This window comes from Heloderma suspectum, chromosome 4 (assembly GCF_057233095.1).
Source record: "Heloderma suspectum isolate Gila_16-S chromosome 4, 16-S_ref, whole genome shotgun sequence".
In the NCBI taxonomy this organism is placed as follows: domain Eukaryota; kingdom Metazoa; phylum Chordata; class Lepidosauria; order Squamata; family Helodermatidae; genus Heloderma; species Heloderma suspectum.
The window spans coordinates 247,224,203-247,248,647 of NC_139461.1; the positions used below are offsets into that span (position 1 = coordinate 247,224,203).

Consider the following 24,445-nt stretch of genomic DNA (forward strand, 5'->3'; position numbering starts at 1 on the left):
GACAGTAAAGATATTTATTTCATGCTTCTGATTTAAAAAAAAACTTGGAAGAACAGTTGAACAACATAAGTCAGGACTGCATGTGTCTCTTCTAGCCATTTGTCGTCATCTGTCCTTAGAAAGTAAATTTATAAAAACAAGGATACATGTAGCTCTCTAGCTAGGAGCAATAGATCATATGATACCAATGTGAATGGAGCTGCAGGGGCACCACACATTCAACATCAGATAAACTACCCATAAAACTCCTGCTGTTAAAGTGATCACTGTTGTCCCTTGAAAACGAAACAGACACATTGGGGACACAGGATTGGTTTCTGTATTTTATTATTTCAGTACAGTAATACAAATACAGACATTTGGCCATTAACAGTAAATTACTAATTACAACAATAAGATGGGGATTGGATGGGTGGAAGAACATGGACGTCCAGGGTTTTTACTAGAACTTATCTGAGTCTGAGGGTTTCCTTTGCCAAGTGATAAACTATTTCTACTTTATTATGAGGCAAGTGGTTCTATGGCCTAATTTGAATCCACTAGCTTCCAAGATATACAAGGGGATTCATATTTAGGGAATACAGGGAATGATCTACTGGAATCATAAGGCTCCTGTGTGAAACTTTTAAGTGAAAACCAACTGCCTGGAGAAATCAAGAATACTTAAAGGAAATTGTAAACAGCCATTTATAGGGTGGGGTGCATAGAAATATTTAATCTTAATGCCACAGAGAAGGCAGAAACAGCAGCAGATGGCAGATTGGAGTGGTCTAGTATTATACTATTCACCAGTGCTGTGTACGAAGGACTTAGTCTCAATAGGTTTCCTATTACCTACATGTTTCCTCCCATGTTGCAGAGTACATCAGGGAACAGAGTGTATGGATGAGCCTCTAGTTGTTCACAATAAGAGTATAAGTTTATGAAAAACATTGCAAACCTATGTTCCTGAGTATAGTGCCTATGGCTCAATTCAGACAAAACAGGAAACCATGGTTTTCTGCTACAAAAACAAGCCATGGAGAGTCTTGGGCTCACACACTCCCCTTCTTCCCACTCCTCTTCTTTTGCATTTCCAAGGAGGAGATGGAAAGCTTCTGGTTTGGATTTTAAATGAATTGTGATGTCAGAACTTGGGGAACAAACCAGGATTAAACCATGGTTTCAGATCTTGGCATGCTCTTAATCCAAGTTTAGACATCACCCGGAACTGTGGTTAGTTTAAAACTAAAAGTGTCTCCTCCTGACAGGTATGAAAAAGAGGAGGAGAAGGAAGTAGGGAATGCCCAAGCCTGAGGTTTATAGTGGGAAACCATGTTTTTTGTTATGTCTGAACCAAGCCTCTGTCTTTCCTCAGCAGAAGTAAAAAGTGTGCGTGCGCGTGCGTGCGTGCGTGCATGTGTGAGAGAGAGAGAGAGAGAGAGAGAGATTTTCAGTGGGAAAACAGTATGAGGATAAAGAAGCCCCTCCTTCTGGTCTTCCACTTCAAACTCCAGCCTGAGCAATTGGACTATGTTCAAGAAAAGAATATTGCAAATATATACAATAGAACTACTCATACAGTGTGGTCCTTCTCTCAGCCAGAGATAAAAAAGGCAGGCACTACAGTGTAAGGCATCACATGCCAGGTCACCTATCATCACGTTACATGAGCATGGCAGACTTACATGGTATATGCTTCCAGTATTCCTTGTGCTGCAATTAGCATGTTGTGGGGCAAAAAGTTCTATATCTTGGTATTTCACCAGGATGTACTGTTCTAGTAATAACATCTCCCATTTGACACCGTTTTCGTGGGCACTGTGACCTCAAGTGCTGATGTGCAACTGGTGTACAACTGAAAATGACACAGTGGAAATCTGAGCTTCTCTTAAGAGTTCTCCTAGCCTAACCCATTGCAAACAGAGGATTGACTCACGTGGCAGCTGGAAGAGAAACTGAAGGGCTACAATGGTCATTACAATGGTTAAGACATTTAAATCTGCCCTTTCAGCTGCATGATTGTGAGAGTTTTGTCGAGAGTTTTGAACTAGACAATAAAAATGGGAAGGTAAGAGGCATTTAAAGGGATACCAAACAAGCTGTTTACAAAGGAGCCTGGTTATTGAATCAAAGTAACAAAGGAAGTAACAAATGTCCCAGTCCTGTCTAACAAACAGGCAAATGACTAGTTTAAGTACATAGGAGGGGAAAGACTCCAACCAGAAGAATTAGTCATTGTAGTATAAACTCAGGTAGGCCACTAGGTTCCGGTGCTTCCTGAATTCTTTGTCCGAAAGCAGCTAAAATAAATACAAATATAAATATTCTACAAATGTTATACTGCACAATAGGTAAACATCTCAGCACAGTTTACAGTCTAATATCTCCATGTCCAAAAGACAAACTGCTTCAGACAAAGGAATCTCCCAGAAAGAAACATAAGCAACTGCCTTCTAAAAGGTTTAAAGTTTAATCATAAACATGGGTGTCCCTAATCAGGACTGTGGTGCATGGGGAGCAGAGTTTAATCCTCCTCCCCACCCCCGCAATACCACTGAAGGCTAATCCTAGGGCTCATACTGGCCCTTCAAATAATTTGGTCCTGAACCATCATGGGTTTTAAAAGTTAAAACGAGCACTTTGAGCTCAGAAACAAACACGTAACCTACGTTGCTGATGCAGAATTGGTATTATATGCACAGACCACCTGCCCTCTCAAGCAGCTGGCAGCCACACACTACCACTGTTGCGTCTTGTGAGCAGGTACTCAAAGATTAAAGAATGACATTAATCCACCCCAACATTAGAATTATCAAGGCTGAATCTACACATAGCAGATATACCGTTATCAAACCGTTATCATAACTATTGGTGTCCATTGGTGACATGTGTACCAATAGTTATGATAACAGTATGATAATGGTATAACTGCTGTGCGTAGATTCAGCCCAAATTTAGAGCAGTAACCAATGCTGCCTAAATGCCAGTGGGACCTATCACTTGCACAACTGGGATTTAGCGTTTCAGAGAGGAACTGGAAATGGGCAGAAAGGCTTGATTCCATATCAGGGCAGGTTAGCAGAGTTCACACAATGGAGCTCCACAAATCTGTCCCAATCTGGAAACAAGCATTTCCACTCATTTCAGGGCTTCCTTTATGAAGCACTAAATCCTGTTGCGCAAGCAGTGGGTCCTGCTTGTATGACTACAGCCCTGAAAAAAAATTGATACCTCTTGCTGAAATGGAGTATTTCTGTGATTCCAAGATATAACTTTAAAGAATTGATGCCTTTGAACTGTGGTGCCGGAGAAGACTCTTATGAGTCCCCTGGACTGCAAGGAGGTCAAATCAGTCAATCCTAAAGGAAATCAACCCTGAGTGCTCATTGGAAGGACAGATACTGAAGGTGAAGCTCAAATATTTTGGCCACCTAATGCGAAGAGAAAACTCTCTGGAAAAGACCCTGATGCTGGGAAAGACTGAAGGCAAAAGGAGAAGGGGACGGCAGAGGATGAGATGGCTAGATAGCATCACTAATATGAACTTGAGCACACTCCGGGAGAGAGCGCAGGACAGGAAGGCCTGGCGTGCTATGGTCCATGGGGTCACGAAGAGTCGGACACGACTGAACAACAACAGTCACAGTGACCATTTAGATAACTGTATCTAAATTTCATACCTCAGTTCTGAGAGTTCTTTTCACTGGTGTTGGTACTAAAGACCAGTCTGGGGGTCCAAACTTCCCCGGCCAGGTGACGTGCCTGTGTGGCATCTTGTTTGGGTCATATGTTCCAGGTCTACAGAGAGATATTGGGAGAGAGAGAAGTCCTTCCAAACATGTGTCATGTCTGCAATGAACTAATATGGGCTCTTATACAGTGCAGTTTACATGGGCCACATTAATCCATGGAGATACATATGTCATTTTGTATTGTCTTGTATTTTAGTGTCAATAAACATGTAGACAGGGGTGATTTGGTAGTCATTGTTTACTTGGACTTCCAAAAGGCTTTGACAAAGTCCCCCACTAAAGACTCCTGAGCAAACTTAGCAGTCATGGAATAAGAGGACAGGTCCTCTTATGGATCAGTAACTGGTTTAAGAACAGAAAGCAGAGAGTAGGAAAAAATGGTAAATTCTCCCAATGGAGGGAAGTAAATGGTGGGGTCCCACAGGGATCTGTATTAGGACCAATGCTTTTTAACCTGTTCATAAATGATCTGGAATTAGGAGTAAGCAGTGAAGTGCCCAAGTTTGTGGATGACACCAAATTATTTAGGGTGGTTAAAACAAAAAGGGATTGTGAAGAGCTCCAAAAGGATCTCTTCAAACTGGGAGAATGGGCATCTAAATGGAAAATGTGGTTCAATGTAAGCAAGTGTAAAGTGATGCACATTGGGGCAAAAAAACCCAACTTCAAGTATACCCTGATGGGATCTGAGCTAGCAGTGACCGACCAGGAAAGAGATATTGGGGTTGTGGTGGACAGCTCAATGAAGATGTCAACCCAGTGTGTGGCCACTGTAAAAAAAAGGCAAACTCCATGTCAGGCATAATTAGAAAAGGAATTGAGAATAAAACTGCCAATATCATACTGCCCCTATACAAATCTATGGTGCGACTACACTTGGAATACTGTGTCCAATTGTGGTCACAACTCCTAAAAAAAGATATTGTACAGCTGGAAAAAGTACAGAAAAGGGCAACTAAAATGATCAAGGGGCTGCAGCATCTCCCCTATGAGAGAAGCTTACAAGAGCTGGGATTGTTTAGCTTGGGAAAAAGGGGGGGTAAGGGGAGACATGATAGAGGTGTATAAAATTATGCATGGTGTGGAGAATGTGGATAGGGAGACATTTTTCTTCCTCTCTCAAAATACTAGAACCCAGGTCATCCCATGAAGCTGCTTGGTGGGAGATTCAGGACAGATAAAAGGAAGTACTTCTTCACACAGCACAGAGTTAAGCTGTGGAATTTGCTACCATAGGATGTAGTGATGGCCACCAATTTGGATGGCTTTAAAAGGGGGTTAGACAAATTCCTGGAGGAAAAGGCTATCAATGGCTACTAGTTTTGATGGCTATGTGCTACCTCCAGTACCAGAGGCAGTGAGCCTATGTATACCAGTTGCTGGATAACATGGGTGGGAGGGTGCTGTTGCACTCATGCCCTGCTTGTGGGTCCCTGGTCGACAGCTGGTAGGCCACTGTGTGAACAGAATGTTGAACTAGATGGACCCTTGGTCTGATCCAGCATGGCTCTTATGTTCTTATGTCTTTTACTCCATCATGGTTGTATTGGACTGGTAAATGTAGGAGTTATTCTGAAAGAAACATTAGCTACATGTTTTTCCATTCAAAAATTACTCCATCAAGTTGGCTAAGCTGTCCAAAGAATAGACAAGAGATGGTAGAGATGGGGGATCCTTGTAATTTCATGATGAAAAAAGTCAATGAACTTCAGTTATTAGCAATCATCAAAGCCTTGCAAAAAATTATGCCTCATTATGAAAAGTTTAACAAAATAAACTTTTACACTTCGTTCTATTAATTTATTTTGCCAACGTACTGTGTTCAAATGAAAAATTCTACTCAACTTGTGATGCAGCAATATTGGATGCTGCTGATCATCAATTGCTGAGTCCAGGGCCAACCCTGTATAATGACAATCAGACCCTGTTAAATCAGTCTTTGCTGTCGTGGAGGTACTTGCATTTCATGATAGGTCTGGGTGATTTGGGGAGTGATCCTAAAGCTGAGGGGCCTTTGGAAGTGGCTTAAGTGCTGCTCTGGTCAAAGATGGCATTAACCTTACTGAAGGATGGCAGTAACATTACCAGAGACCCCCAGAACACCTGCAGGAAACTGTGAGCATAGATGTCCCACTGGGGTGTTATGCTGGTGACATTTTGTGGGCATGTTGGTGATTGCTTAAGATTGACAGGATTTAAGCCACCTTATTCCACTGGCATACCCCCCAAATAGGCCCTAAATAATAAGAAACAAAAACATACCCCCCCAAGGGGGGGAAGCCTCCTGCACCTCTTGCCCTGGCTGCAGCAGTGGCCCTGCCATGGAATCTCTCTCTCCTGCACCAATAGGATTGTTCTGTACATCATCCTTGGCAACACTAGAACTTATGTTAAGACCACCCTGTGTTTTTCAGGCTACCATCCTAATAGGCAGCTTTGTAGTTCAAGAAATGAAAAATGGTACCCAGGGAAAAATTCTTTGTCCAAAAGCTGCTCTGAAAATCGTGGCGAGTTACTGCGAAATGGGACATCGCTAGGCTTGTGCTTGTGGTCTTTGATCCATATTTCCTGGTACGTTGTAGGGCAAGGAGTCATGTGCTATAAATTGAGCATATAGGATGAAATTATTAGTCACATCATTCATTGAAAAATCTGTAAATGGCTAGCCTCCAGTTCTAAGCTAAGTATGCGAGCCTGATCCTTATCTTCCCCCTAAGCAGAACTGATGTTTTTTAAATGTTCTGTTGATATTTCTGTTTTATGGATACACCAAAAATGATGCTGAAAATTCCCTTTAACCTCTTTCATGATAGCCTAATCCAATGCATATTTAGTCAGAGGTCCCACTATGTTCAGTGAGGCTTACTCCCTAGTAAGTGTCTTTAGGAGTGCAGCCCTTTGCCAGTTAAGGAACTGAGCAAGCATATTAGTACAAATACTGAAGTTACTAGAACTAAGAGCAGATATTTATGCTGAACATATCAAACTGCATTATCTTGAGTCAGACCATTGGTCCAGGGAATTGTCTACTCTAATTGGCAATGATTCTCCAAGGTCTGAGCCAGAGATCTTTTGTTCCCAGCCCTTGCTCTGCATAAAAAGCATGTGTTCTACCATTGTGCTATGGTCCCTCCCTTTATGCATTCTGGAGAGCTACTCTCCTATGTTCTACCTCATGCCACTCTAGCAATCTAAGATGATGTCTGCAGGTGTTGCAGCACATCATCTTAAAAGAAGTATTCCCTCCTTCCCATGTAATCCCACCTGTCCATTGTGATTTCTATAGTCTTACGTTACTAGAACAATGTGGAATAGAGCCATGGGGGAGTGACCAGCACACTGCTCCCATAACTGAAGAATGTTATTCATGGTTCATCTTTTGCTGGGAAAAAGCAAAGGTGAACCAGAAATAAGACTCCAGATACCAACCGCCTCCGCCCCCAGCAACCAGAACAAGAAACAATAGAAATTTAAAAATCTATAATTACTGATATATACATACACACAATCTTTCTATTAGTCTGCTACAAACTTATGTAATTCATACAATTTAATAAATCAATTCAATACAATCAGTATATTCATGACAGTTCCTACAGAGTCTGCAAGAACATGCTGATCCTAACTGTACTGATGGAGACAAAATTGTCCAGGTTTGCACCCTGTTAGGGAACACTTAAACTGAGGCTGGTGTAGGACTGTGCTCTCTTTTGTGACTGTGATTGGCTTAAGAGGCCCTGTAGGATGCTGAAGTTTGTGACTGTCACTGACTCCAGTGCCTCCCTGCCAGTAGCATGGTGCACATGTCATCTTGCAGAGAAGAGGCAACTACCAGCATAGTAGCATCACAAAAGCTGTAGCTCTGGTGCTGGACCTGGCATGTGGCCAATACCATTTTCAGGCCTTGGTCTCATTTTTAATAATGACTTTGAGAATCTATGATGTTTGTTTATGTTTTGACAAAGGCTTGTATTTCATACATAGCTCATTCCAGGAATATTTTATCTAGATAATGGGCCCCACCAATGGGGGCCCAGGGCTTGTTTGCATTGAGGGACAACTCTGAGGAATGGAATTTTACATCAGGAATCTCAAAATAATGAAGTAAGGCCACTTAAGTCACTCTGCTTTGTGAAAGGCAACGAATACTTGTAACCAGTTGTTTAAAACAATGTTTTTGTCAATTAATTGGACAGATAGGTTAAAAAGCCACAGTTTGATCAACTAAAATGTGCCCTGGATTAATCAGGAAGCAGATTTAAATTTTAAAAATTATTTTTAATACTACTTTTAAAAACTGCAGAAGGAAAGCACAATCTTAAAAGAGGCATTGCCTCCTGTATGAAAGAGATCAGAGAATGCCTTCTCTTAGAGGATCTCTGCTGTGACACCTGTGTGTTTCACCTAAAAGCAAAGAAAGCGTGTTTCCCCCCTTTAGAACTGTTGTTCTTTTCTCATATGCAAATCTATGCAGTTTTAATGGATCAATCAGTAAACTAAAACCTATATGATCAATCAATTAAGATTTCTTTAATTGGGCAACAGTCCTACTTGTAACAAATACAGGCTACTCTTTTAAAAAACTAGCAGATATCTCATTCCATAAACTGCTTACTTCAAGATAGATACTAGATAAATCAACAGGATTACTGCAGGAATATTCCAGAGCAACTACTTATGGCTTTTAGCCACAGTTTTAAGGATGTCTGTGTTTGTAGCAGTCTCATTGACTGAATTCAAGATAGCTCCACCAATGGGATTGCATTTAACAGAATTACATAACTCCTATATTGCTCCTAAAAATGTTACCATACAGCCATAATAGTTCCGCCTTTGATGAATGTATGTGCTACATTAGTACAGATTGCCCCCATATATAATGACTGTCTATACTGCAGCATAATTTTACAATTCATAAGATCAGAATTTTTAGAACAGCAAATATGATGAAAGATGCCTTTACCTTGTTCATTAGTCCAAAACGTGGGGTTGTTCTTGCTCCCAAAGTGTAACCTTTAGTACTCTCTGGTCTGTGAGCCAGGAGATACAGAAGGGTGCTCCGCTATGTATTTTAAAAAAGAAAATAACTAATGTTATTCCAAATGACAGCAACCGATAAAATGATACTTCTAGAGGTCCTACAGCTCAAGTCAGGCTAGATGTCAGAGCCTGTATATCCTATCCCTAACCCAAGGAGAGTGTGGTCTCATTGCTCAGATATGTACAAAAGGCACTCTGTACATGCACAGGGCAGAACTACATGTGAGGTGTAGATCTATGACTGTTTCTTCACAGACCTGAGGTCTTTCTCTTTATAGTACAAAGCAGCTGCAGATGGCTTTGGACTGAGCAGAGGACTGGCAGGAAGGGAGAGGGCCATTTCATGTTCAGTTGACAGTTACTTGTTCTCTCAAATCCCCCCCCCCAGCTGCTTTCCCACCTGTATATGTGTGTGTGTGTGTGTGTGTGTGTGTGTGTAGGGGGAGATATGGGGACCAGTATATTTTTAACCCCTTGGGGAGAAAAGCAGGTTGAGAGAGTGGATTTTGAGAGACCAGAAGGCTGGCATAGAATGGGTTAAGCAGCCTCTTCCCCTCCTGCACTTTTCACTGTAAAAAGAAAGCCCGCAGGGAAAGGGGCACAGAACCACATGCAATGTGTAGTTCTACCTTCATTGGCCTTCACATGTACTTGTGCCTAGTAATGAAAACAAAACAGCCTCCCTCAGAATGCTTTTAGCAATGGGGTATGTTACTTGGCTCATCACTAATATTATGTGTGTATCCCCGCAGAATATGTAGACATTAAGAAATACAAACATTTCTCCCATCTAAGAAAAATTCATAGTAAAGTTGAAGGGGAAAATCTGGACGACACTGTGGCAGAATATTCCTCCCCCCGCAATAAAACTGATAACATATTTTAACATCTTCATTTCCATAAAATACTTCAAATTATCTGAAAAAACAGAACTCACTCTGTTTATTTCTAGAATTTCAATTCCAATGTGTAATTTTGGCTCTGAAGCTGGCAGGATAAGAATGTACAGGGTGGCACTTCCCTTATCCTTCTCATGTGTCTATTTAGCCATTGCCTGGCATCAATTAGTTAAGTTTCGATACTTGCACATTTAGCCTGATTAAAATGAATAGGAATAAACTGATTTAAACCTATATTAATTCAGTTCTGGATGGCAGTCTTAGTTAACACAAACAAGAGATTTTAATATTTTACCATTTATTATTTATATGTCACCCTTCCTCCAGTGTACATTGGTTCTCATGTGATTTTATGCTCACAACATAAACATGAGGTACTTGAGGCTGAAAGACTTTGACTGGCCTAAAGTCACCTAGTGAGCTTCATGGATGAGTGAGGATTTGAACCCAGGTCTCAGTCCAACACTCTCTAACAGTTCTGGCTCCAGGTTTTTGAGGGCTCTTGGGCAAAGCACCCTCAATTAACCTTGCCCTCAGTGAGTTGACCTTCTCACAGCCAGCTGCTATTGCTCCTCCTCTTTCTCATCATTGCTACCATTTGCTTGCCTGACATGCAGAGAGCCAGTGAGCATGTAGGCAGTGGCATCTACTGCTCCTCCTTCTCACCATCAGAGAGCAAGAGATAGGTGAACAAGCAGGTTGCAGTGGTGAAAAGGAGGAGCAACTCCTGAAGAGGAGGAGCAACTCATGGGGGCTGTTGTCAATGGGCCCCTGCTAGGCTGTGGACCCTCAGCATGTGCCCATTTATGCCCACCCCTGACACTAGCCCTGCTCTCTAACCACTATACCACACTAGCTCTTTTTTGAGAAATTTTTCAAGGCAGGGATGGTTGCTTTTAATTAGAATGCATGTGATGCAATGGGGGATAGGTGGGCTCCTATTTGGAAATAGTCCAATTGATAGTATAAGTACTCAGTTTCCTTCCTTTACTTCAAAGTAATGATCTATAGAGAGAACATACTGCTAAGTCAAAGAGTGTATAGCTAACCTCTCCATGGTTATAGGTTCCAGGTCCACGATGAGGGTCACCTCTTATTGGTACATGCTCATTGCCTAATCGGTCTGGTGCATGAAAAAAGGGGAAAATTCTCTTCTCTCGACATGTTCCAAATGAAGTTTGTTTCTGTGCCTCTGCAAAGCCCAAGAATAATAATGAGTGCCAGTTTATAATATTATCTGCCTCACAGCATGTGCTGTAAAATTATGGGTACAAAAAATCTATGGTGAGATGGATCCTCTATCTATTGCACTAGCCTGTCATTCTTCTGTGCAACATAAAATGAAGTCAGCTGTTGCTCATTTGCTGCCATTGGCAAGGAACCATTGAAGGCCTTTCCAGGTGGCTCTACCTGCTGGGATTTGGAAATACCTCCCCAGCACTTCTGATCCTGGAGCCCAGACCTGTATGGCTGCTGCTATCCCGTTTCAGTTCCTTCTGGTTCATACAACTGCCAGAAATTGGTACGGAACTAGTATGTGGATGTGTAGTCCGCACGGCTGCCTTCTGGCAGAGAGAGGATAGGGATGTCCTAGCGAAAAGAGTGCCTTGCTGTCTTTGAAACACCTCCTGTATGAATTCAGGCTGTATGCTACAAGAGCCAGCTTGGATGGTAAAAGGTAAAGGTGTCCCCAACCAGTCGTGTCCGACTCTAGGGTGCGGTGCTCATCCCCGTTTCTAAGCAGAAGAGCCAGCGCCGTCCGAAGACGCTTCCGTGGTCATGTGGCCGGCATGACTGAACACCGAGGTGCACAGAACGCTGTTACCTTTCCCGCCGAGGAGGTACCTATTTATCTACTTGCAATTTCTTGCTTTCGAACTGCTAGGTTGGCAGAAGCTGGGACTGAAGACGGGAGCTCACTCCGTCATGCAGCACTTGGGTCTCGAACTGCTGACCTGCTGACCTTCCAGTCTGCAGTTCAGCGTCTTAACCACTAAGCCACTAATTCAGGATGAATCATCCTGGCAGAATGGATACAATGAAGGACATCAAACTTTATATAAGCAATGAAATTAAATGATTATGCAAGGTGGTGGCAATGTTTGAAACAACTGTTAATATATAAGCATTAGAATGGCATCTGGATTTATTGTGAAATGTGAACAAATTTAAATAACAGAAATCTCAAACATGGAGAATTAAAACATTGAGAAGTTCTTCAGAGAGGGCAATCCTATGGTCCTTGAGTTAGCGTCCCAGGGACCAAAGGATTGCTCAGGAAACCCATTAATGAAAGCCATAATTTCTAAGCAATCTGTTAGTCACAGCAATAACATTTACAACAGATCAAGACAAGCCCATGGATAGCTCCAAATATTGCAGGGAGCTACAGCAAACTTCAGTCTCTACCTCATATGGACATAACACCATATACTTAAGCTGGCTTAGAGAGCGATCCTATGGTCCCTGTGTGAACATCCCAGGGACCATAGGATTGCTTGGAAAAACCCTTCCAAAGACTAAGACAGCACTCTGACCTTGGAAGGGAGAGTTGAAGATCTACCCCCCCCCTTCCCTGACCCCTCACAGCTGGCTTGGAAAGAACCGTGATGGCTACCCTCCGAGGTCAGAAAAGCAATCTTGGAGGAGGAAAGGGAGTATTCTAGTGGGAGGGGAGGAGACTGGAGAGGCTAGGATACAAGTTATCTTGAGCCTCCTAAGCCTCCCCCCCCCCCAAGCATCTTCACTAGACAGGCTGAAAAGCCTGTGTAACAAAAAAGCAGGAGATAGGAGGACAGGGAGGCAAAGACTGCCTCTACCGTTCCTCCCTCCCTGCTGGTTTCAGCCTGGCAGGGCAAAGGAATCTCAAAAGTCCCTGAGGACACAGTCCATAGGATTGGGCCCTCAGTGCTTGAGTTCAGCCATCCAAGAGACCTGTGGAAATTTTTTTTTTAATCTCCTTTCATTGTGTGAAAATGACTCAAGATATATGATAGCTGTCTTCAATTACCTGAAGGACTGTCATCCAGCAGATGGAACAGTTGCTCCAGAGGGCAGGACTAGAATTAATGGATACTGTAGTTGCAAGAGCAGAGGTTGAATGTTATCTCCAAGATCCCTTCCGACTCTAAAATTCTATGTGCAGTGGCTTAAGCCTGTTAGCCACATCCTCTGACTAACAAGTATGGGTGTTGGCTGTGGTAATTTAATGAGGGAGAGGCACACTGGAGGCCCAGAAGTTCAGGATACTTCACATTTCTCAGAACTGAGTCTTGTTGTTCAAATCAACTGGGGCGGGGGGGCATATCTCAGAAAGCCTTGAGGATGAGTTCTTTTTACTGTATACTGTCCTGAAGAAAATTATGTTGTCTGTTTCCCAGGAATGCAAACAACTTACATCTGTTGTCAGAGGTCCCATAATATTATGCTAGAATTCTAAACTCTATAGTGAATGCCAATGAACTATTTGGCAGGCTGGTGTTCTATACCTGTCTGTTTTCACCCAGTATTTGAATTACAGGGTGAGCAGCGGGGTAGGATGAACTTTTAACTTTTGAGTAACACGATAACACCTCCCTTAGCTATCCATATTTTTTAAGGCCACAGAGAGGCCACGGTTTGTCTAAAACGGAGGGACACCAGGACATGGGGATTGTGAATTACATTAAGTCCCACTGATGTCACCACTGTTGCTTACTACCCCAGGGTGCAGCTAACAGTAAGGAATATGAGCCCTATCCCATAAATTTGCCAGTTCTACAAATTCCAGCCACGTTCACCACCCTCAGGACAGAACTGCATAGTAGGTTATCAGCTGTGCCACATAGGAAGCCTGGAGAAAATATGAGACAGCTGCCCTTGGTTCAGCTCTGCCAGCCCTTCCAGAGCGAGGGTAATGTGCCCCACAGAAGAGCGACGCCTTGCTCCAGCCGGGCCAGGGCGCGCTATCGGGTGGGCGCCCAGTGGGGGAAGAACAGGCCTCTCAGCAGGGCCGGCCCAAGAGAGCTACTCGCCTCACGCGCCTTCCGGCCAATCCCTGCCCGTCTCACCTGTGAGCTCCCACGCCAGGTGGCGTTGCCCGGAGAACATGCTGAGGACGCTCTTCATGTGTGTGAGTCCCATTAGTTGCCATGGGAACGGAGCTGGGCCGGTGTCTTGACAAAGGCTCGGACAAAATGGGCGGCGCGCCGGAGCGTCGGATCTGGTGGCTTTAAAAAATGCTGCCCATACAGGGCGGGAAAAGTTGGGATGGATTTCTTGTCGTCATTAGTATTATTATTATTACTTTGCAGCGCTGGGGAGGGTTCGATGACCTACTTTTCATATGTGTACACACCCCCACAGGAAGGGGGGGGGCATTTTGTTGTGTGTATCTTTAATTCTCTCTCTCCCTTCACAGTTTTTATTGCTAAATCAGATCACTGGCCCATGTAGCTGTGGCTGTCCACGGTGACTGGCAACAAATCGAGAGAGGGAGTGTGTGTTATATACCCCCCACCCCCAACACACACATCTTAAAATGATTTGGAGGGAGGGGTAGTACCTTCAAATCCCTGAGGCAAGCTCAGCTCTAGGACCTGTTTTCGAACACAGAGCTTAGTCCTGGGGGTATAGGAACTAATACTAAAAAAAGGAGAGGGGCTATGAGCATGTGCAGAGTGTTTTTCTCCCTTTGGATCATCTGTAGCTTATGTTCTACTTGTGGGTTTCTCACAGACAGCTGGTTGGCCACTGTGTGATCAGAATGCTGGACTAGATGGACCCTTGGTCTGATCCAGTATGGATCTTCTTATGTTGCAGCTAATTTCAATACAGTGGAAGTGGGGAGGGTGCGACCTTCCCATCATTGGACATGACTGGATTGGCAATCTTATTTCACAGGCACCTTTCATTTGAAAAACCAAACACTTCTGCTGTTGGAAGTGGGATTGTTCAGCAATATTAATTTTCGTATTACTGAAGAACAGAGATAACACTGCTTTTTAAAAATCAACATTGAAGCCCAATGAATAAAATTTAGAAGGGGCAGGAAGTAGAGAGCTTCGTGGCACCATTCAAGGTGCCTGCGGGTACCATGGGGTGTGTTGGGGACCCCTGGGGTATAGGATTGCAGCCTAAACAGTATTTACATGCATACCTGGATATTACTCACCTGACATGGTACAAACAGTGTTTCAGATGATCTGGGGTTGACCAGCATAAAACTAATAAGGATCAGAATAGTAACTGTCTGATCACTGCCCCCACCCCTCAAATCAACAGAGGCTTTCAAGGGCAATGTGATCTCCAAGTGTTACATCATACAGACTAGAACTGTAACGCTGGGATCACTTTGGTCGAATTATGACATCAAAGTATTTGATGTGTTTATGAAAGTACAGCATTTTGTTAAACTCTACCAGTTTCTCAGTTTTATTCAGTTTATATCGCACCTGAGAAGGGCTGGCCCAGGACATATTGCTGTCCAAGGCAGAGCAGCAAATACTGCCCTCTCCACCCTGCAAATCAAAGTGCATAGTAGTACCCAAAGCTCTGAGGTAAATAGGACTGCAGCCTTATATTAAGATTTTTGCTCAAAATGTTTTGACTGTGTTGCTGCTCCTTTGATAGCAAATATAGGAAGTTTATATAAGATCCTGAAGCTCCCACAGGCATTTTGTTGTAATATTTTCCCCATATAGAACAATTCACCAGCAGTGAAGAAGATCCTTTTAAAAATGGGTTTTGCCAAACTTTTAGGTAAAACCTTTTCTGCAGTGCAAGGAAAGCATAGGCCTGATTCAGTATAAAGGGCAGCTCCATATACTGAAGAAGTAGTTCAGCAAAGTGACAGATGTATTTGTTAGCAAGCACTCCAAAGGAGCATAGATTACATACATGTCTCAGTGCACAATCCTATACATGTTTACACAGAAAAAGGTCCTACACCTCCCACAATTCCCCAGCTAGCATATAGGACTTTTTTCTCTGTAAAAGTGCAGAGGATTGTGCTCTTAGTAGTTTTGTTGTGTATGTGGAACAGCAGATGCTCTTGTAGACCCTGTTTGTATTTGCATTGTCACAGGGCAACGCTCCTGATGGAAAAAGAAATGGTATCCTTTACCAGCTCCTTCCCTCATGTCTTCAGAACTTTTCACTATATTTCTCTGGTCATAACAAACTGAGGCTAACTTGGAGGTAAGAAGTTTGCTTTAAGTAGTTGTTCTGTGGTGAATTCAGAAAAATAACCTTGTACCGATGGGTACTTAGTATGTAATATTTGAAAGAGACCTTAGTCTTTGACCTCCTCCTCAAACCATGCACAGGGAAACATTGTAAAGATAAAGCAGCAGTTCATAGGATGATAGAATAGTAGGGTTGGAAGGGGCCTCCAAGACCATCGAGTCCAACCCCTGCTCAATGCAGGAATCCAAGTCAGAGCATCCCTGACAGGTGGCTGTCTAGCCTCATCTTGAATGCCTCCAGTTCCTTTTAATCTCCCTTCTTCCATAATCAGTGAGGATGCATCAGTGGGGTCCTCACCGGCATTCAACATGTCCAGATCTTGGTTGATCAAGGGATAAACCTGTCCTTTCTTGGAACCTCAAGCTCATCCTGAGATGCCCTGTGCCACCCAAGGGGGCTCACTTCACACTTTGGGAACAGTGCTCTAGGATCATGACTCTGGGTGTAATGGGGGGGGGGAATAGATGTCTGTCCAGCACAACTGCTGTAGTTCACATGTGCCTGTAACTTAGTTTCACGGTGGCCATGCTCCTGATCTTGCCAGCCAAGCCACAGGTAGCAACAATGGGACCACTGTAAGGGAGGCAACATATTGTTGTTAAGTCGTGTCCGACTCTTCGTGACCCCATGGACCATAGCGCGCCAGGCCTTCCTGTCCTCTGCTCTTTCCCGGAGTGTGCTCAAGTTCATATTCATTGCATCGGTGATGCTATCTAGCCATCTCATCCTCTGCCGTCTCCTACTCCTTTTGCCTTCAATCTTTCCCAGCATCAGGGTTTCCAGGGAGTTTTCTCTTTGCATTAGGTGGCCAAAATATTTGAGCTTCAGCTTCAGTATCTGTCCTTCCAATGAGCAATTAGGGCTGATTTCCTTTAGGATTGACTGATTTGTCCTCCTTGCAGTCCAGGGAACTCGTAAGAGTCTTCTCCAGCACCAAAGTTCGAAAGCGTCAGTTCTTCGGCGCTCAGCCTTCCTTATAGTCCAGCTCTCACAGCCATACATTACTACTGGGAAAACCATAGCTTTGATTATATGGAACTTTGTCGGCAAGGTGATGTCTCTGCTTCTTACTATGCTGTCTAGGTTTGCCATAGCTTTCCTCCCAAGGAGCAAGCGTCTTTTAATTTCATGGCTACAGTCACCGTCTGCGGTGATCTTGGAGCCCAAGAAAATAAAATCTGTCACTGCTTCCATTTCTTCCCCTTCTATATGCCAGGAAGTGATGGGGCCAGATGCCATGATCTTCGTTTTTTTAATATTGAGTTTCAAACCTGCTTTTGCACTCTCCACTTTCACCCTCAACAAGAGGCTCTTTAGATCCTCTTTGCTTTCTGCCATTAGGGTGGTATCGTCTGTGTATCTGAGGTTGTTGATAATTCTCCTGGCAATCTTAATTCCGACCTGTGATTCATCCAACGTTCCCTTGATATCTCCGGTTTTCTTGAAAAGATCTCTAGTCTTTCCCATTCTGTTGTTTTCCTCAATTTCTTTGCATTGTTCATTTAAGAAGGCCTTCTTGTTTCTCCTTGCTATTCTCTGGAAATCTGCATTCAGTTGGATATATCTTCCCCTTTCTCCCTTGCTTTTCGCTTCCCTTCTTTCCTCAGTACTTGTAAAGCCTCATCAGACAGCCACTTGGCTTTCTTGCATTTCTTTTTCTTTGGGATGGATTTCGTTGTTGCCTCCTGAACAATGTTATGGACCTCCATCCATAGTTCCTCAGGCACTCTGTCTATCAGGTCTAATCCCTTAAATCTATTCCTCACCTCCACTGTATATTCATAAGGGTTATGATTTAGGTCATACCTGAATGGTTTAGTGGTTTTCCCTACGTTCTTCAATTTAAGCCGAAATTTTGCAAGAAGCAGCTCATGATCTGAGCCACAGTCAGCTCCAGGACTTGTTTTTACTGACTCTGTAGAGCTTCTCCATCTTTGGCTGCAAAGGACATAATCAATCAGATTTCGATATTGACCATCTGGTGATGTCCATGTGTAGAGTTGCCTCTTGTGCTGTTGGAAAAGAGTGTTTGCTATGATCAGCGTGTTCTCTTGGCAAAACTCTATTAGCCTTTGTCCTGCTTCATTTTGTACACTAAGGCCATGCTTGCCTGTTCTCCCGGTGATTTCTTGACTTCCTACTTTAGCATCCCAATCCCCGATGATGAAAAGGACATCTTTTTTTGGTGTTAGTTCTAGAAAGTGTTGTAGGTCTTCATAGAACTGATCAACCTCAGCTTCTTCGGCCTCAGTGGTTGGGGCATAGACTTGAATTACTGTGATGTTGAATGGTTTGCTTTGGATTCATACTGAGATCATTCTATCGTTTTTGAGATTGTACCCCAGTACTGCTTTCCCCACCCTTTTGTTGACTATGAGTGCTGCTCCATTTCTTCTAAGGGATTCTTGCCCACAGTAGTAGATATGATGGTCACCTGAATTAAATTCACCCATGCTTGTCCATTTTAGTTCACTGATTCCCAAGATGTCGAAGTTCAATCTTGCCATCTCACGTTTGACCACCTCCAGCTTACCTTGATTCATTGATCTGACATTCCAGGTTCCTAAACAATATTGTTCTTTACAGCATCGGATTTTCTTTTCACCACCAGACACATCCACAGCTGGGTGTCCTTTTGGCTTTGGCCCAGCCGCTTCACTCTTTCTGGCGCTACTTGGAAATTCCCTCTGCTCTTCCCCAGTAGTATATTGGACACCTTCCGACCTGAGGAAGGACCTCATCTTCCAGTTCCAGCGTCATATCTTTCAGCCTTGTGATACGTTCCATGGGTTTTTTTTGGCAAGAATACTGGAGTGGGTTGCCATTTCCTTCTCCGGTGGACCACATTTTGTCAGAACTCTCCGCCATGACCTGTCCGTCTTGGGTGGCCCTGCACGGCATAGCTTATGGCTTCACTGAGTTACGCAAACCCTTTCGCCACAACAAGGCAGTGATCCATGAAGGGGAGGCAACATATACACTACTGCTATCTAACGTACAGTGCAATCCTATGCATGTTTACTTAAAAATAAGCCCCGCTGTGTTCAATGGCACTTACTCTCAGGTAAGAGCACTTAGGATTGCCACTATACTCTGTTATCTACTGTTCCAGTTTAGTGCACAGTCACCAGATTAAGAGTGTGGGCAGATAACATTTCACTCCAGCTCAGAGGCTTCCAGTGCTTATGCCTGATTAGACATCTTTTTCATCAAATACTAAATCAATGTGTTTAAAGTGAAAACTAAAGATATAACAATGTAATTCCAAAATGTTATAATGAAATAGGACAACACACTAGGGTTTATCTTGCACATTCTGATTTCTTTATTTGCTGTCATGAACTAACTTTAAAAAGGAATTTGCGCCAGGCTCGTGTTCAAGTGAGAGCTGGAGAATCTGATTTTATGGCCAGTTGCAGCACTCACAGCTTGCATCAAAGGCTAGGCCAGATTGGCAATGCTGCTGATAAGTGTTTCCATTCAGACAGTGCCAGAAAGCATTTTTGTTGTTGGCCACAGGATACAGACCGTTGGCTTTTCCAGCACAGAAACCGCTGCCACTGCCAGAGCTGCCACTGCCACTGCCAGAGCTGCTGCTGCCACTGCCAGAGCTACCGCTACTGGGAGCAGCTGTGATTGGAGGATTAGGCTGAGCAGGAGCTATGCAGCCTGAAACAGAAAAGAACATCACAAACTTATATACAGGATCAGCATTACATTAATTCATTGTTTGTGCCTAATTTATAGTTGAAAGTTTATGAAATCCTAAAAATTTGGTGGAACAAAAAGGTGTTCCTAAATGTCTCCCCCACAGCCTGCCAAAAAAGGAGATAAGGTGAAGGTCTACTGTCTAGCAAGCCTGACTTCTGTGCCAGGCTATAGTTCCCAAAAGCTGCTTCACAAAAGCAGAATTGATTGTTGATTGCTATTGCTCTAGTCCTTGCTGCTCCATTTGCTTGGAGTTGTATGACACCTTTGAATCTTTCCTCAAAATCCACCTTTTCTGTGAAGCCTTTGGCTCAGCCACCTAGTTCTCATGCTCTGATGCAGTCTTCCCCAACCTGGTATCCTCCAGATGTGTTGGACTACAACTTCCAGCATACCCCATCCAGCCATCTGGAAGGCACCAGGTTGGGGAAGTTTGCTCTGATGTAAATAAGCCTAAGTACTTTTAACTGAAATAACTGCACATTCTTCCCCCAGTTTAGCCTTCCCTCCCTCTGTATTTCCCCTGTGCCAAATTTTAGATTGTTAGCTCATTGGGGCAAGAACCTATCCTCTTGTACTCTGCAAAGCACCATGTGCTATATAATTAATAAATAAATAATACAAAGTGGTTTATAGTTCTTAGCACATTGATCCTTCCATTTATTATGTAAATGAAATTAGGTTGAGAGAGAGTTGGTTGCCCAAGGCCAGTCAGTAACTTTCATGGCCATGCAGGGATTTGAACCAGGACCTCTGCGCCACTGAGGATCTCAGGAATGTATCGAGAAATTGGAAATGCTGTGAGAAGTGTGCATCCTGTAATGTGTGTGATACTGCTTGCATGCTTAAGCCATTTGTGTGTATTTTCCAAAAGTATTTCCCAGGACTACTACAGCAATGATCCAACAAGTCTGTGTTGTATTGTCACTTAGAATATGATAACTGACAACTGGAAAATGACAGTTCATTTAAAAAAGTGCTTTGTTCCTATTACATACTGGTGCTTTGCAGTCCGAGGGCGTTCTTCAAGGTGGTGATTAAGGGATATTTGCCTTGGTTGCAGAAAGTTCCAGTGAAGTCATCCAAGTCAATGGCCCAAACCATGGCACCTCCAAAGTTGTTCTGCTTTAGCCATTCAGCCTTTGAAGGAGTAAATAAAAACTCAGTCCCAAACCTACAGAAAAAGAGATGCTGGTGCACTAGAATGAATGTATATGCTTGTAAGATCAGGTCTCACCATACCTTGATCTTAAAGCTCTTGATGTTGTCATAGCCAAGCCACTCATTGCCTTGGTAAGCATAAGGGACATCCTGAGGACCATCCCAAGCTTGAGTGGCTCCGTTCTTCAGGAAAGTGCAGATCTGGAAGGGGAAGAGCACACAATATCACTAGCTGAAATGTGCCTGATGGCTAGGAGACACAACGTATTTAAAATGCTTTTCAGTAATAGATGGCAGAAAATTGCATTCCTCAGTGTTTATATCTGAGTTCAAGCATTTTTACTAGCTTTTGAACATGATTCTTAAGTTGCTGATGTCTGCTGGAAGATTTCAGTGTTCTCTGTGATCTATTGCTGGAACCTGTAATCTACTGTCCATAAATGAGTGCATACAGTGAAACAAGGTTTACCTTCTAGGGAGGAATTTAAAGCCTTTGCTATGAATTCAGAATTCAGATTTCATATGCTGCTTCTAAACTGAAAAGGTGCGGTGATTTGTTTTGTGCATGGTTCTTCTGCATTGAATTACACCCAGTGCTGCACTAGGCACAGTATAAATTAAAAATAAAATGAAACAATTACTGCCAATAGCTTATAATCTACAATATATTTCTGGAAGAATAATTCCAGAAGAGTAGCCATAGTGGTCTTGTGGCACCATAGCAATTAACTGGTTTATGCTCCCATGAAATCTCAGCAATAGCTAATACATTATAATTATTTTTATTTGCAAAATTAATGCCTATAATTTAAATGGGCTATCAGTTAACCCATAATAAATCAAAGCTTTTCTATCAACTCCTGCTAACCTTTATCCATTCTTGCTAGCATGGCCACTTACGCATATCTCCAATGAAAAAGAAAACAGAAAGAAAACAGAAGACACAGATTTGCATAAAATGTGCATATGCTAATTTATATGTATATGCATGTTTAGAAACAATAACTATAAGTTAAGCAGAAATACAATACTTATCTCTATATTGGGGAAAACAGTGAACAAATGACCTGGGCCCCATCTATATGGCACCGCTTTGACCCCCCCACCCCTTCGCAACTGTGCGGCAATGCGGCTTCGAATCGCCATGCCCTACGATACACTCGCGATGTACTGCGCACTTCCCTAAGAGACTTGCTGTGGCCTTTTTTTGCCATTATACTGAAATGCACAGCTGTGCAGACCCATGAGTGTGGGGGTGCAACACTTCAGTTGCTGTTTTATATTTCAGGGGCTCTGCTGTGTCTTTCTGACCCCGTTTAAGGTAAAAATTGGGTATTTTGTGCTCCTTCATTTCAAAACCATCAGTTTGTCAGTTCCCCAGCCTGAGACTCTCACGATGATTCGTACTCACAAACATGAGTGCTACGCACCTAGCCATAACTCTGAACTGGTGCCCGGAGCGATGTTGTTCCTTCCCCCCAGGCCCTCCCCAGGCTTTGAGTATTGAGTCCAAAAGCAACTGTTGTGAAGATACGAAGCTGCAAAAATGTGCGAAAATGTGATTAAATAAATGAAAATGCCCCTCTGTGCAGGGATGGCGGAGAATTTCTCTCCGAAACTTCGGGGGGCCGAGCGCCAACGTGTTCGGCCCCCCGAACAAGTTTCGGGGAGAAATTCTCCGCACCCCTCGCACCCCCCCCCCCGGGACGGGACTTACCTTTCCCGAATGTCCCTCCCGGCGGCGGGTCCAGCCGGCGGTTTGTCAGGTCTTCGTCCGGGGCGGGAGCGGCCGCCGGTCTTTTGACCAGCGGCCGCCGCCGCCATTCCAATAAAAGAAAAAAAAAACACACGCCCCCATGATAGGCTACATGACGATTAACGTAGCCTATCACGGCTAGATTTGCAAAGTCAGCCGTGATAGGCTACGTAAATCGTCACGTAGCCTATCACGGGTGACTTTAAAAAAAAAAGAAAAAAAAAGCGCGTACCGATAATGGCAGCCCCCATAGGGAGCCGCCATTCACGTTCCTTATTTGGTCGCTGTAGTCTACATAAAGATTACGTAGACTACGGCGAAAATAAGGGCAACGCAAATAGCGTTGCCATTATTTTCGCCGTAGTCTGCGTAAAGATTTACGTAGACTACAGCGACCAAATAAGGAACGCGAATGGCGGCTCCCTATGGGGGCCGCCATTTGCGTACGCGCTTTTTTTTTTTTTTTAAGTCACCCGTGATGGGCTACGTGACGATTTACGTAGCCTATCATGGCTGACTTTGCAGACCGGACGCAACTGTGTCATCTATCATGACAGACCTCGACTTGCACCCACCCTGGAGTAAAAGCTTGGTGTAGATGGGGCCCTGTATGCCTTCTGAGTCTGCTGTCCAGGTGCTAAGTGTTGATTGGCAACTTCAAACCCCTGTTCTCCCTTCTTGTGATTCTTTATCTTTAAATTGGATTGGATTGGATTGGTCAGCCCTTCAAATGGAGGGCATTTTCAAATAGTGAACTGTCATCTGAGAGCCCTTGAAATAGAGGACTGTCTGCTGTAAAGGGAGATATATGGGCCAACCTAACTCCTGTTAACCCATTTCCTATATGAAAGGATACCCTACCCTGCCAGGCTATAAGTATTGAATGCATTCCATCTGTGATGTTTATGAAGTCTTGAGGCAAAGTTCCCATTGATTTTAGTGGAATAAGATCAGGCCTTTGCTGCATGATGATGGCAAAACCTTCCTCTAATTTCACACATAAAAACTGTGTCACATACCTCATAGTAAGCCCAGAATCCAGACTGTCTTGTATAAGGTCCTTCAGGCCCAGGCCCAGATGTGGGGGCACCAATGGCAGTATTGGATGGGTTGCTGAGGATGAAAGTGTGTCCATAAGTTGGGAATCCAACAATGAGCTTCTCATCTGGGGCACCATGGTTCTTCCAATAGTTCATGGCATAGTCCTAGAAAGAAAACAGAGATGAGAGTTTCTCCAAGGACTTACAGGTGAAAGTTTACTTGAACCAAGTTTACTTTCTTCTAGGATGATTCTTCTTCTTTATTTGCCTCCCCTCCTCCCAATAAGGAATTTCTGAGTCAAGAACTTTGACTTTATTTGTTCTCCTAAGGGGATTAGAAAGATTCATGGAGGATAAGACTATAAAGGGGTACCAGTCATGCTGGATTACAGGCAGTTAACCTCTGAATACCAGTTGCTGGGGAGCAACAGTGGGAGATGGCTATTCCCCTCATGTCCTGTTTGTGGACTTCCCATAGGCATCTGGTTGGCCACTGTGTGAAACAGAGTGCTGGATTAGATAGGCCTTTGGTCTGATCCAACAGGGCTCTTCTTATGCTATGATGGTTTGTTGAAACACATTCATTTTGATATGAGTGACCAAGAGTATCCAAATGTACTTACAACATTGAAGTAGATGTTGCTACCAGTGTCAGCAGGACCTTTATAGAGAGGGCTGTTTTCTCCAGTGTATCCTTCCCAGGAACCATGGAAGTCATAGGTCATCACATGGAAATAGTCCAAATACCTGTGTGGGACCAAGGAGTGGGGCACAATGGAATTCAGTGTCTGCTTCATATGTGACCAATTTGCTAGTTTGCCAGTGTAGCAATTTGAACTGTGATATAAATGGTGCTTATCTCTATAGCAATTTTGTTTGAAT

General features: G+C 43.4%; 2 protein-coding genes and 1 long non-coding RNA gene across 3 annotated transcripts in view; 1 reads left to right on the plus strand and 2 right to left on the minus strand.

Moving 5' to 3' along the window:
* CIMAP3 (ciliary microtubule associated protein 3) lies at positions 1-14,020 on the minus strand. The gene is made up of 6 exons (XM_084853166.1): positions 13,723-14,020; positions 10,723-10,865; positions 8,698-8,796; positions 6,199-6,332; positions 3,663-3,780; positions 1-2,282 (listed from the first exon to the last, which is right to left on the minus strand). Exons 1-6 carry the CDS (start codon positions 13,793-13,795, stop codon positions 2,211-2,213), a joined length of 639 nt encoding a protein of 212 aa, XP_084709292.1. The 5' UTR covers positions 13,796-14,020; the 3' UTR covers positions 1-2,210.
* On the plus strand, positions 13,497-19,673 carry LOC146348460 (uncharacterized). Its single transcript, XR_014790644.1, has 3 exons — positions 13,497-13,784; positions 15,738-15,850; positions 19,418-19,673. It is a non-coding gene; the product is annotated as an uncharacterized LOC146348460 (long non-coding RNA).
* Positions 19,302-24,445, minus strand: part of LOC146348461 (acidic mammalian chitinase-like) — a 17,273-nt gene continuing 12,129 nt past the window's right edge. The window contains exons 7-11 of the mRNA XM_084853164.1: positions 24,187-24,310; positions 23,543-23,728; positions 20,849-20,968; positions 20,605-20,746; positions 19,302-19,567 (exon numbers count right to left, since the gene is read on the minus strand). Of these exons, the coding sequence (XP_084709290.1) occupies positions 19,302-19,567; positions 20,605-20,746; positions 20,849-20,968; positions 23,543-23,728; positions 24,187-24,310 (838 nt within the window). The remainder of the gene's footprint in view (positions 19,568-20,604; positions 20,747-20,848; positions 20,969-23,542; positions 23,729-24,186; positions 24,311-24,445) is intronic.